Source organism: Littorina saxatilis, linkage group LG2 (genome assembly GCF_037325665.1).
Source record: "Littorina saxatilis isolate snail1 linkage group LG2, US_GU_Lsax_2.0, whole genome shotgun sequence".
Taxonomy (NCBI): domain Eukaryota; kingdom Metazoa; phylum Mollusca; class Gastropoda; order Littorinimorpha; family Littorinidae; genus Littorina; species Littorina saxatilis.
In genome coordinates this window covers 9033486-9047854 of record NC_090246.1, presented here as the reverse complement: position 1 = coordinate 9047854, position 14369 = coordinate 9033486, and the positions used below count along the sequence as shown (strand labels likewise).

Sequence of the window (14369 nt, the reverse complement as noted above, 5' to 3'; positions counted from 1 at the left end):
TTTTAATCCAAACATATCATATCTATATGTTTTTGGAATCAGGAACCGACAAGGAATAAGATGAAAGTGTTTTTAAATTGATTTGGACAATTTAATTTTGATAATAATTTTTATATATTTAATTTTCAGAGCTTGTTTTTAATCCGAATATAACATATTTATATGTTTTTGGAATCAGCAAATGATGGAGAATAAGATAAATGTAAATTTGGATCGTTTTATAAATTTTTATTTTTTTTTACAATTTTCCGATTTTTAATGACCAAAGTCATTAATTAATTTTTAAGCCACCAAGCTGAAATGCAATACCGAAGTCCGGGCTTCGTCGAAGATTACTTGACCAAAATTTCAACCAATTTGGTTGAAAAATGAGGGCGTGACAGTGCCGCCTCAACTTTCACGAAAAGCCGGATATGACGTCATCAAAGACATTTATCAAAAAAATGAAAAAAACGTTCGGGGATTTCATACCCAGGAACTCTCATGTCAAATTTCATAAAGATCGGTCTAGTAGTTTAGTCTGAATCGCTCTACACACACACACACACACACAGACACACAGATGTTAAAATATTTAGTCAAAACTTGACTAAATATAAAAAGCAAATAAAAAACCCAGATAGAGAGAGAGAGAGAGAGAGAGAGAGAGAGAGAGAGAGAGAGAGAGAGAGAGAGAGAGAGAGAGAGAGAGAGAGAGAGAGAGAGAGGGGGGGGGAGAGAGAGATCCTGTCAAAGTACACAAACTTGCCGTTTTGTCGAAAAGTGCTAAAGATATCTACCCAACAAATGAAGAAACTGCTCTGTTATGGCATGGTGGAACCTGTTTGGAGTAAAATAAACTATACTTCAATATTGATATTCTATCTTTATTTTTCCTGGAAGATGAATTTTCACCCCAAAACTCAATGTTTTAATACAAAAAGTCGCACAAAAAAAGTCAATTCTAACTCATAAATCATTCAAATATCGTTTTTTCGCGCGGACAACCACTTTTTCTGATTCTTTAATTTTTTTTTTTATCAAGGACCAAAGAAACAAATCTTAACTTCCTTGCCTCTGCCAAGGACACCGAGACTCCAAAATTCGATAGCGCTAATATCACGCCGTATAAACGGTTGCACCGACTGAAAGCCGCGGGATCGGTTGCATCGACTAAAAGCCGCGGGATCAGGACACGCGAGGTGAGTTTCTCCACAAAATTACAAATCTCTTCTCTTAATTAGTAGATTATCACATAACTTTTGTTTACGCTTTGAACTTAGGTGTTGTAGCATCACATCATCGATTTTTTTCATTGATTGCATTTACGTGGGAATGTTGAACTGTGATTATTTACACTTGTTCAAGCGCATTTTTGTAAATTTTGACTTTCAACCTTCACCACTAAAAATCAAGCTTTCGGACAAAGCTACAGACAATTAAAATGTAATCAATGATTATTTATTGACCATTGGGTTAAATTTTATTAGCTAATGTTACATAGTTACTTCATATTTTACGGATATGCAAGGACACTAAACAGTTTGACGGTTGCACACCACGGAAAATCCTTGTACAGACCGGTTGTGCGCCACGGTAGTCATCGGTTGTGCGCCGTGGAAGTAATTGAAAGTTGAAAAGGTTTACTTTAAGGCTGAAAAATCGCTTCTGAACATTGTACAACAAACATCATGCTATGTAATGGTGTACAGTGGCCAGCAAAAGTATCGCACCAAATGGGAAGAACGGAAATGACTAAAATTGCTTTGAACGAATCGGGAAATTACCTCACATTTTAACGGTCCTAATTAGATATGTAAGAACTCTTCATTTGCTAACAGATTTGGTATCACAAGAAAGAGGGGACTTTCGTCTTTACTATGTTAAAAATTCATGATTGTAGTATACTTGATTGTATTAAAAAGACCGTTTGAAAAGTGTCTAAATTGTCAGACCTTTCCTCTCTTGCTATGTGGTGCAATACTTTTGCCGGCCACTGTGCAGGTGGTTTGACCCGGATAGTGTACAGTCCCAATAGTTTCATGGAGACACGCACTTTTTTTTTAGGATGGTACTCGCACTCTGATATTTCTAATTTTCTATGGCAGATGGAGTCCGGCCTCTGAAATCACCTGTCCACTGCATAAACCATGGATGCGAATCAGCCCTGCTTCATGTGCTGGTATTGTTCTGAAAAATGTGAAGAATTCATCACCGCTATCGATCATGCTTTGTCATTACACCCCACTGAAAATGTGAAGCTTCGCATTCTTCGGCTTGACGATAAAGCCGGGGTATTCAGATATTGTTCAAAAGACTTCGAAGTAATTCCAAACTGACAGTAGCAGAGGGATACCACATTGTTGGCCATAAGAATGAAACTATCACAATAGAATGCAAAGCCGACGAATGCAAAACTGGCGAATGCAAAGCGGACGAGAACAAAACGGACGAACCAGCATCAAATTCGGACAGTGATGAATCAACTGGGGTTTCTCGTCATGGGTATGCATGTGCTGACTCAGCAGTCGGGCACAAGCAAAACTCTTGCTGCATTTGCTGCAGACAAGAAGTCTTGGTTTTGTCTTACAATTGTGGCGTGTGAGGTTCCATTTGCTTTGGAAATACTTGTTGCATTTTTCGCATCTGTGTGGCTTTATGCCTTGATGACCAATATAGTGGCTGTGAAATTCAGTAATGTTCATGAAAGCTTTATCACATACCCCGCACGTGTATCTTGATCCCGTTTGAAAGCCGTGTTATTGTCTCCTGTGTTCTGTTAGACCAGAAGCATATTTGTAACTTTTGCCACACTCTTGACACAGATGACGCTTGCCTAAACTCCCAGACGGCTTTGATGGTGTTGATGTCCTTGTGGGTGGACCTATGGTCTGAGCTTGCCCTTGTGAAAGAACAGCGTCCACAGCTTCCACCATCTCTTCGCTAACATCAAGATAGCTATCCGTCGTGATACCAGAGATCTCCATTCTGCAACCTCTCTGCCGGGATCGGTGGGGGGTGGTAGCCCGCTATCGTGGGGGTTGGGGGTTGCAGAGAAGCAAAATTTGGAGTTATCGGATCGTACAAAAACGCACAGAACATCGGCAATAAAGGTGGTGGGGGACTATAACAACATAACAAAACAAGAGCTGAGACATTCACCAAATATAACTTGATATTACTGGCAAATTTAGAAGGACAATGTCCCATGGTGCACAACCGCTGGCAATCAAATATTGTCGCGACGTCCAACCAAGCTCTTCCGTGGTGTGCAACCGTCAAACGTTTGGTGTCTTTACATATCCGTAAAATATGAAGTAACCATGTAACATTAGCTAATAAAATTTAACCCAATGGTCAATAAATAATCATTGATTACATCTTAAGTGTCTGTAGGTTTGTCCGAAAGCTTGATTTTTGGTGGTGAAGGTTGAAAGTCAAAATTTACAAAAATGCGCTTGAACAAGTGTAAATAATCACAGTTCAACATTCACACGTAAATGCAATCAATGAAAAAAATCGATGATGTGATGCTACAATACCTAAGTTCAAAGTGTAAACAAAAGTTATATGATAATCTACTAATTAAGAGAAGAGATTTGTAATTTTGTGGAGAAACTCACCTCGCTTGTCCTGATCCCGCGGCTTTTAGTCGATGCAACCGGTCCCGCGGCTTTCAGTCGGTGCAACCGTTTATACGGCGTGAATATCAATTTTGCCTGTGACTTATCAGTTCTGAGTGTTTTAAAACACGTGTGACAAAAATAGAGAAATCTACTGGAATTACTCTTTGATACAAATTGTTGAATATGATGACATACCAAGAATCATATAAACGAGGGTAAGGTAAATGACGGGGTATATATCTGACCCATCAATTACACTATGATCACTATGGCTAAACAATTATTCCTGGTTTGCGCTTGTTAGAATGTGTTTCGATTTGACTTATTGTAACGCGTCTTTCCGATATTGCTGAAAATAGGAAATATTTCTATGGAAAATTAGAAATTGATCTAATTTTAGACTACAAAAACTTTGCTAAATTTGCTATTTTCAGCTATTGTTCAAATAGAAACAAATCATTCTAACAAACTGTCTTGTTCTTATCGACGGCCTGCTGGCTGGCCGTCTATGAATGTTCTTTTATAAGTCTACACTTAAAGCTGTAGAGAAAAAACTCCCAACTGACAGTTTCTGTGTTCTCAAGTCTGTCTGTACCGCGGCGACAGCGACAGTTCAACTTGACTCAAGGTGAAGGTGTCGATAGGTACGTCAATAAAATGGAAGAGTACGGATGTCAGACCAATAGAAATGGACACACTAACTTAATCAACTTTGCTTGACTCCTCTTGATTTTCTTTTTCTATTCAACGTCTACTGTGTGCGTAACGCGGCAGGCTTTTCTTGTCAGACGGGTGCAGGTCACAGTAGCAGACGACAATATTTAGCAGACGCCAGAATGAGAGATCCGGAAATGACGTATATATTTAAAAACATTAAAAACTAAATCAAATTAAATTTTAGCTATTTTATGCAGCGTATATTCACACGTAATGTTTTTATAGTTATCAGTTGAAGAAAAATAAAAAGATAGTAATTTTTATGTATTTGGCTCTCACATGTGACCTTTGACATATATAAGTCACATGATAGGTGTTGAAAATGGTGAGTCGACAGCTGTGTTGATGCAAGAAAACCTCACAAAAGCTATTCTACCCCAACGACCGTAGCAAAAAGTAACAAGGTGAGATACGATGTTGATCTGTGGGTATACCGTATTTTGGCTACGTGTATAAGTACAAATATGAATGCAGATGATGTTTCCAAACTTCCTAGACTGTTTCTACAAAGTTGTTTGAGATCGCCGCCTTGAAATTTTCATGAGCTCGTCGATTCAAAATGTTTTGATGCGGCATCGGAATTCATTCACAATAAACTGATACATGTAATGTCTTATTAACAATGTTGCTGCAAATATCGTTGCACAATGGCGCAGAATTTTGGACTCAAAAAGACTTACAATTGATGTTTCAGCAGAATAAATCATAAAACCAGAGTTTTGGCACTTGTGACACTCTTGTCAGTGTCACATGTTTCTTTACAATCAATTAGTACCACTACCAGATTTACAGTACCATTAGCAGTGATTTGTCATGTCTGTGTCAACTGTATGTATATTGCTGTGCTGTTTCTGATGCAAATAGAGCTTGTTGTGTGCATAATTTTGTTAACATTTTTGATCATAAGCTGACTTGTGGGCTGATTGGACTTGAAGTTGAAGGAGCCCAGGAAGTCAGCAGTGGAGAAATTAAAATGTCCATCAGTGAAATGTGTCTGTTATCTCAAAGTAATGAGGACTTCTGTCACCACAAACCTCTATCTCAGTCGTATGATACACTGAGAAGAAATGTTAAGTTTGGATAGATCTATTCTATAGGATAGAATGCATATGAAATTATGATGTTTTATCAATATCAATTATCATTCATATTTTGGTAGTTTGTTGACATATATATAGAATTTAATGATGTATGTTATTAGGCATAAATATGGTCGACATGGTACATACTGAGGTGATTTTCTAGCAGCACAATAGTCACAGGTTAGGTAGTACTTGTAGCTGAAAAAAAGATAAGATCCCCCTCTGATTAAAAATTGGTAATGGTATGGAACTGTTGGTATCATTATGACTGTGAGACGACAACACCCTCTTTTATTTTGCAGTTGTAGTAATTATCATAACCAAGAACTGTTATACATTACTGTAAGTCATACTTTTTCCCCCCAAAAGGAGGTGAATACAAAACAAATGTTCATGCTAACCTCTGCTATGTATGTTTTCATATTTTGTGTGTGGCTTGATCCTCACTGTCGGCAAGTGATTTTTGATTTATCTACAGTAGTACTTGCGGTGTGAGGCCCCTTCCGATGAATGGACACCTCCCAATAAAGGGTACCTCTTGTGGAAAGATTGTCTCTAATGTTGATGAAAAACTACCTGTTAATGTTATGGCTTAGACAGGTTAGATGATGAATCGGTCTCTCATGGACTCCAGTATTCTTGCAACAAGAAACACACAAACTTGTCATGACAGGCAACCTGCAATGTAGGGTAACATTACCACTTACTATATTATCTCAGTGTCTTCTATTGATCTTGTTTTTCAGAAGGTGGTTCCCAAAGGAGACTGAGGGGAAGAAGAACAATCCAGCAATATGCCCATCTTTCGCAGCGAGGAGATGGTCCTGTGCCAGTTCTTCCTGCAGTCAGAGGCTTCTTATGCCTGTGTCTCTGAACTCGGAGAACTTGGCTTGGTGCAGTTCAAAGACGTGAGTGTGGCCTTAAGCTAGTTGTGAGAGTGTTACCGTTAGTCTGATTTGTTCTCAGATAAGTGTGTGGATATTTATTATTATGCATCTCTTGTGATAAATGTACAATACTGTTTTTAAAGGTCCTAACACTAGCAGGATGCAGTGAGCTTGATGTGTACACATACTCCTAAAATGATCATTACTATTTACATTATACAGTTTAGCCAATGATACATTTACCCTGACGTATGTAGATTGTAAGACATTTTGTGTGTGCGTTTGTTTGTTTCAGTTGAACCCAAACGTCAATGCCTTTCAACGAAAGTTTGTGAATGAAGTACGTCGCTGTGAAGAGATGGAAAGAAAGCTGAGTACGTCCTTTGATTTTCTTCACTTTCCTTCTTTGTTTGTTTATTATTTCTGTAGTTAGGCATTTCTCAGGTGATATAGATTTTGTGCTTCTGTAGGTGTACTTGTATTGGTTGAGATTAAAGTTGTAAACATTTGTTAAAGAGGCAGTTGAGAAATGCAAATATTTAGTGCTACATTTTTTTTTTTTTTTTTTTTTTTTAACGCTTAACGCCCAGCCGACCACGAAGGGCCATATCAGGGCGGTGCTGCTTTGACATTCAACGTGCGCCACACACAAGACAGAAGTCGCAGCACAGGCTTCATGTCTCACCCAGTCACATTATTCTGACACCGGACCAACCAGTCCTAGCACTAACCCCATAATGCCAGACGCCAGGCAGAGCAGCCACTGGATTGCCAATTTAGAGTCTTAGGTATGACCCGGCCGGGGTTCGAACCCACGACCTCCCGCTCACTGGGCGGACGCCTTACCACTAGGCCACCGTGTTGCGGTAGTTAGTGCTACATACATTGCTGTTAAGATTCCTACATGCTATAAGGTTGGGGTGTTTTTTTTTTTTTTTTGGGGGGGGGGGGGGGGGGGTGCTGTTTTGTGTTTATTCTGCACAGTTGATTCTTTATCAGTTTCTTAGAGATTTCAAAAAAGTAATTCGTTCATGAACATTCCTACATTTTATTGCTTATTTTGGTTTAGTTTCTTGGGACTGATATATACAGTAGGCTCTGATGACGGTAAAGCGTCCCATCAGTGTTCTTCAACGTTTTATACTGTACGTATTGTTTGCAGGGTACACGGAGAAAGAGATCCGCAAGGAGAAGCTGAAGTTACATGACCAAGGGGAGAATCCAAGGGCCCCAGCACCCAAAGAGATGGTGGATCTGGAGGTAGGTAACAGTTGGACTGTAGTGTGACTCACACCAGTAAGATTTTTGTACTCTTAATTGTCCTAAATACCACCAGTACAGTTGGTGGGGACAAAAATACTGTGTAAAATTTCTAGACTACTTTTCTTCACAACCCGAAGCTGATCCAGTATTTTGACACTCGTTTTTCTAGTCTAGTGGGACGTCATGTGATGTGTAGTCCGGCTGAACCCAGTTTAGCGACAAACATGTTACAAGCACCATTTTGAATCTTGTAAGTAGTTGCGAGAAAGTGATTGAGATAAAGCACAAAAATCATCACTATTTTTGTTTTTCAATCATGAGGGTGCCACGCACTCTCGCATAGTGTGCTTGAATGTTTCAAATGCTGTGTGGAGTACACTCATTTTTCTGAAAATACATATATAGGTTTGTGTGATTGACAGGCGAAGTTTGAGAAGATTGAGAGCGAACTGCGAGAGGTGAACACTAACAACGAGGCGCTGAAGAAAAACTTTCAGGAGCTGTCGGAGCTGAAGGAGGTCATGACCAAGACACAGATGTTTTTCATGGCAGTGAGTTCTTCACACCTTTTTTTTTTATACCGGCTTAGGTGTTGCCTGTCTGTATGGTGGGGGGGGGGGGGGGGGGTCAGATGGCTGAGAGAGTGTCTGTGAGAGTGGGTGCACATTGTGCAAGCTTCAGTACTAATGCTAAGTTTCTGTTATGACACTCTTGTGTGTTGTGTAATTTGTTTTATTAATTCTTGTTGTTAAAAGCGACTGGTATTGATTTTTGGTATGTGTCCAAGTTTAGGGATGGCCTTATCCCATGATTGTAAAAGCCTTGTCAGGCCTGAGATAATGAGCAGAACAGTTTTCACAGGAAGGGCTATGCCTTTCAAGGACTTTCAAACAAGACATCACTACTTTCTGTTTATTGCAGCATGGTGAAGACCTACACAGCATAGTGGACGATGCCCATCGCGCCATGGGGCAGGAGGACACCGGCATTGTCACGGCAACACAGGGCTCCGTCCAGCTTGGGTTAGTACTGTTGGGGCTGCAAAAATAATATGATAATAATAGTACATTTATATAGTGCTTCTCTACACCTCAAAGAACTTTACAATGGGTCGGGGGGGGGGGGGGGGGGGGGGGGTTGGGTTAGATATAGAAATACAAATCAGTACACTTTGCAGTAAATGATACCTTAACTCTTATTAGCCTGTAACGTTTTTTGCATGTCCCAGTGCAAAATCCCATAAGGATTTGGGAAAAAGAGACAAAATTTGGGTGTGTTCAATAAAAAAATTATATTTTTATTGTTTATTGATGGATTTACTTGATATTTTTTTTTACCATTGGGGAATGAATGTACTTTGCATTTATGAAAGGTTTGTGGTTTTTTTGTGATAATTACTTGTCATAAAAAATCTAATTAATTAATAATTTCAGGTAAAAAATAAATTATGAAATAAAATAAAATAAAACAAAAAGCAATGAAGGTGTGTCTGTGTTTTATCATGGTTGTCATGCACTGTTATCTTATGATTAAAAATAACACCAACCTTACTCTTGGGGGGGTAGTTTTCACAGGTAAAATCCCAGGTAACGTATCCACGTAAAATCCACCGCATACAGAAAATACACCTATCATACAGTTAGTCACTTTTGGCTCATGCTTGACATGTATATGATCTTTAAAGTTCTGCTTGCTTTCACAATTAAATTTACTGTTCGATGTTTCCACGCCATTGTGCATTATCGTCAATGTCATCATCTGCGGATGATTCGTCCGAACTTTGAGGTTCAAAATCACTCAAATCGGCTGTGTGAACGCTTGAAACCTCCGAAATTGATAGATCACTCTGTCCACTATCAGCATCACCACCATCGAAATCATTCTCCACATTTCTTGCCTCAAACCCGTGAAAAGACGTGTCACTATCACTATCACTCGACTCCATTTCGAATTTTCAAAGCTAACAATAAAAATCCGAACAAAATCCGTCCACAAAAATCAAAATCACATTCAAAAGTCCTGAACAAAATCCACCGGCAGCATTGACATGTGTGTCGAAAGACTAAAGCTGTTTTCCAATGCAGGAGAGCATCGCAAGGCTGGTAACTCTTGTTTAATGACACTAGCAAAGAACGAGCGGTATGACGCGGTATAGGATGATACGGTAAGGAGCGGTATGGCGCGGTATAGGACGTTAAGAGTTAAAACATAGAGAGAGAAAAATATAGGTCTGTTTACTCTTCCACATCTGTAGCGTGTGAAGGTGTTGTAATGAAACAATCGTTAGCACGTATTCATACCGTGTAATTAGTAGCAAATCTGCATTAGTGTTTAAGTCAAAGCAAACACGTTGTGATGTACACACTATCACATACTACTGTTTCTCAAAAAACACTGCATCATCCTCTCATGTAATTGGCAAAACTGAGCTAGTGTTTTGGTAAATTAAACACTTCTGTATGATCAAGCTCTTACTTCCAACATTTGTTTTTTCTGCAGGTTTGTGGCTGGAGTGATACCGCGTGAGAAAGTGCCAGGGTTTGAACGTCTGCTGTGGTTTGCCTGTCGTGGAAATGTCTTCCTGCGTCACGAGTCTATTTACCAGGCTCTTGAGGATCCTGTGTCTGTAAGTTGGCATTGTTGTTCCCAGACTAAGAGAACAATAGGTCAGTTGGACCTGGACTGAACATATGTAAAGGTTCAAATGTCCTGGCTACGAAAAAAATTGTTCAGTCAGAAGAGCTTCTACGTGTCAAAGTTATCAGACAGACAACCTGACTGTGCTCAGGACAATGCGTCCGATCAAAAGATTATACATCAATGATCGAAGACTGAGGCCTGGGAAACAACACTGAGTTGGGTTATATTTTAATCGTCCATCCTTCAGAAGCAAAAAAAGAGATCTTACTGGCTCTTCTTATGGACAGAAATGAAGGTTTGACTGCATACTTCACATGAGACCTTTGGTTTCTATTCCTTTTGTTGAGTTTTGTTGCCAGGAAGTAGTGATTTTCTTGCTTTGATGTGCTTTAGGTACTCTGTTGTTAAAGCAAAACTAATGCTTTATTTTGTTGTATTTGTCAGGGAGACCCAGTATACAAGGATGTCTTTATCATCTTCTTCCAAGGAGAGCAACTGAAGAACAAAGTCAAGAAGATCTGTGAAGGGTAAGTGAGAGTTATGCTTTACTTTCATGCTCGTTTGATTCAGCACACAACAATCATTATTGGTCAGAGATGCAGTGTGTTTTTTCATTGACTGGGTAGCCTTACAGAAGTTTTTTGCGTAGTTGAAAACCAAATTGGCAATTTCAGAGTTCTTCTGTAGACCGATGTAAAATGTAACAGTCTTCCCCTATGCTTGACTTTCAGCCAACACTTAAAATTACATTGTACTTCATACTTCACAAAAGTTGGTAAAGGGGGGGGGGGGGGGGGGTTACACTGTAATAAAAATGATTTAAAAAAAAAAGTTATGTTGCTGCAGGTTCAAGGCATCACTGTACCCCTGCCCAGAGACCCCCCAGGAACGGGATGAGATGCTGAGGGGAGTCAACACACGCCTGGAGGATCTCAAAACTGTGCGTTCAGTCGTCTGTTTCATTCAATTGGAAATTGGGAGGGGGTGGGGGCAGGGGGTGGTTTAAAGATGCAAAATCTTCTGACATAGGGCATGGTTTCAATATGGAGTATATTGATGATGAAGAACATCTTGATTTGAAATTGTTTATCATTTGAAATATGGAAGTGAAGGAGGTTCTTTGGAGAATATGGATGATGAAGAGCATCTTGATTTGATATTGTTTATCATTTGAAATATGGAACTGGAGGAGGTTCTTTGATCAGAAGCAGGGTATTTTTCATAAGCTGTTGATAATGACGGGTTTCCGTTTCTGTTTTCCCACTTGTGCACAGCTTTTGTGCAATATTACAGCAGATGATGAAAAGTTCTTTTTTGTTTGCAGGTGTTGTCACAGACGGCCGACCATCGTCACCGCGTGTTAGTTGGGGCGCAGAAAGAGATCCGCACGTGGATCATCAAGCTGGAGAAGATCAAGGCCATCTACCACACACTCAACATGTTCAACTTTGACGTCTCCCAGAACTCTCTCATCGCTGAGTGCTGGTGTCCCTCGAGTGCCCTGAACGAAGTCCGCACTGCTCTCAAGAATGGAGAGGTTGGTCCTTTTGTTGGAATTATGACTCCTTTGGTTTGTAGTGTTCTCACGGGCGGGGATGTAGCTCAGTCGGTAGCGCGCTGGATTTGTATCCAGTTGGCCGCTGTCAGCGTGAGTTGGTCCCCACGTTCAGCGAGAGATTTATTTCTCAGAGTCAACTTTGTGTGCAAACTCTCCTCGGTGTCCGAACACCCCCCGTGTGTACACGCAAGCACAAGACCAAGTGCGCACGAAAAAAATCCTGTAATCCATGTCAGAGTTCGGTGGGTTATAGAAACACGAAAATACCCAGCATGCTTCCTCCGAAAACAGCGTATGGCTGCCTAAATGGCGGGGTAAAAACCGGTCATACACGTAAAATTCCACTTGTGCAAAAAAACCATGAGTGTACGTGGGAGTTTCAGCCCATGAACGCAGAAGAAGAAGAAGAAGTGTTCTCACAGGTGTAGTTGGAGGTCATGCATCTGTCTAGGAAAAATAGGAGTGGAACCACCTTTTAGGACCTCAACAAATGTCAGACAATCAGGTCTTAAACTGGGGGTAAATTTACAGAGAGAGGTTCTGAACAGAAAGTCTGAAAAAGCAAAGTCTAAAAGGGAGTGAGTCTTAAATTGGGGGGGTCTTAAAAGGGGGGAGGGGGTTCCACTGTATTCCGTGGAAAACAGAAAGGTTTAGTTATTCACTTAGAAAGAGAGCAAGCAGTAAGAGCATTTTTCCCGACAAATTGGATTTGATCCTTGCTTGGGGCGTACATAAAATAAGTGTACCTAGTTTTCAGGGCTGTTTTTGGTACATGAGTACCTGATTTAATAGAGGGTTGGGCATGCAAAGGCAGAAGTTGGGAGGAGGTTGTCATTGCCGACATAAAGCCGACCCTTTGGGGAGCAAAGGCAGAAGGTGGGAGGAGGTTGTCATTGCCGACATAAAGCCGACCCTTTGGGGAGCAAAGGCAGAAGGTGGGAGGAGGTTGTCATTGCCGACATAAAGCCGACCCTTTGGGGAGCAAAGGCAGAAGGTGGGAGGAGGTTGTCATTGCCTACATAAAGCCAACCCTTTGGGGAGCAAAAGTCTCTAACATCTTGTTCATTTAACAAGAGACACATGAAAATATCTGTCTGTACCCATTTTATTCTGCTAAAAAGGCGGTGGAACTTTCATTGAAACTAGTGAAAAGGGACTAAAGCAAACGTAAACTGTCATCTTTGCAGTCATGACATTCAGATAGCCACTCTGTGCAGAACACAGCCAGCCTGTGGATTTTTGGTATGATTGAAAGCGGAAGGAAGCTCTCATTCCATGTAAAAGCCTGTTCGAACTCCGGCCGGGTCATACCTAAGACTTTAAAATTGGCAATCTAGTCGCTGCTCCGCCTGGCGTCTGGCATTATGGGGTTAGGGCTAGGACTGGTTGGTCTGGTGTCAGAATAATGTGACTGGGTGAGACATGAAGCCTGTGCTGCGGCTTCTTTCTTGTGTGTGGCGCACGTTACATGTCAAATGGCCCTTTGTGGTCGGCTGGGCGTTAAGCAAACAAACCAACAAATGTAAAAGCCTGAACAGATGTGTGTGTGATGGTTGATATGATTCACATGGGATGCATTTTCATTTCATTAGTCCTTTCATTTGCATTATTTTATGATCCCATTGCTGAAAAATGTAGGTAGATTCCTCCAAGTAGAAAGCAAGCAGCAACAAGAGTTGCGCTACCCAGGTGTTAGCGTGTTTAGGTGTAATCAGCCACCTGCATTTCTGGCAGAATTACCAAGGTCTTTACGTGCCTCTGTGGTGACATGGGGTGGAACATGGGTACTGTCTCTAAGTCTGCACTTAAAGCTGACCTGTGTCTATCCCAGCTTGGTTTCAAACCCATGGATCACAAGTCAAGTTCTCTTCCAATTGAGCTACCGGGCCTCCGGAATGTATATTTGGTTAAATGGATTTCTGTGCTGTAATTGCAGTTACTGAGCGGTAGCACTGTGCCCAGCATCGTTCAGATGATGCAGACCAAGAAAAAGCCACCAACTTTCTTCCAAACAAACAAGTTCACCAAAGGCTTCCAGGCAATCGTTGACGCCTATGGTGTCGCCTCCTACACAGAGGTCAACCCAGGTAATTCTAATTCGATCAAATGGAACCTGCGTTTTTAGACCTAAAAATAATCTGAGAAAATGGGTCTTAGAAGGTAAAAAATCTTACATTGGGACTAAATTTACAGGGTGGTGGAGTGGGAATTTGCCTCTGTCTTTTTGCTGGCATGAGACTGGTACAGTATTTTGTGTCTGTTTTTGTTTTGAAGCATCAAAAAGTAGATGGGTTGACAAGATGTGTTTAAAATATATATTTTTTTTTATAATAATATATATTTTTCCTGTTAAATTAGTCAAACTGAGGATGAAAGTTGCTTGTTCATTTCAATGCTTGTTATTCTCGCAAATGTCAGGAGACTGGTTCCGAATAACTCACTTTATTATCATATATATATACATGTACTAGAGGAATACCCGGCTTCGCCGGGGTGAATCGCGAGACAGAGACAGACAGCGTGGCGGTTCATCACAATCACCTCTGCAAGCGAAGTCCTGTCAAACGGGATTGAGCATTTTAGAGCTTATTTCTTAGCCCTATATTATCTGTTGTGG

At 40.5% G+C, this 14369-nt stretch overlaps 1 protein-coding gene and 1 long non-coding RNA gene across 11 annotated transcripts in view; both read left to right on the top strand.

The window, feature by feature from the left end:
* The first annotated feature begins 1098 nt into the window (after positions 1-1098).
* Positions 1099-3218, top strand: LOC138955709 (uncharacterized). Its single transcript, XR_011452334.1, has 3 exons — positions 1099-1181; positions 2088-2161; positions 2805-3218. It is a non-coding gene; the product is annotated as an uncharacterized lncRNA (long non-coding RNA).
* Positions 3219-4623: 1405 nt separating this feature from the next.
* Positions 4624-14369, top strand: part of LOC138958135 (V-type proton ATPase 116 kDa subunit a 1-like) — a 39574-nt gene continuing 29828 nt past the window's right edge. For 9 of the 10 annotated variants that reach the window (XM_070329210.1, XM_070329209.1, XM_070329207.1 and 6 more), the window contains exons 1-11: positions 4624-4726; positions 6151-6312; positions 6587-6665; positions 7454-7551; positions 7977-8105; positions 8476-8576; positions 10054-10180; positions 10639-10721; positions 11041-11134; positions 11519-11731; positions 13689-13839. In XM_070329210.1, coding sequence (XP_070185311.1) covers positions 6199-6312; positions 6587-6665; positions 7454-7551; positions 7977-8105; positions 8476-8576; positions 10054-10180; positions 10639-10721; positions 11041-11134; positions 11519-11731; positions 13689-13839 — 1189 coding nt within the window. In that variant the 5' untranslated portion in view covers positions 4624-4726; positions 6151-6198. The remainder of the gene's footprint in view (positions 4727-6150; positions 6313-6586; positions 6666-7453; positions 7552-7976; positions 8106-8475; positions 8577-10053; positions 10181-10638; positions 10722-11040; positions 11135-11518; positions 11732-13688; positions 13840-14369) is intronic. The other variant, XM_070329202.1, reaches the window with a different exon arrangement.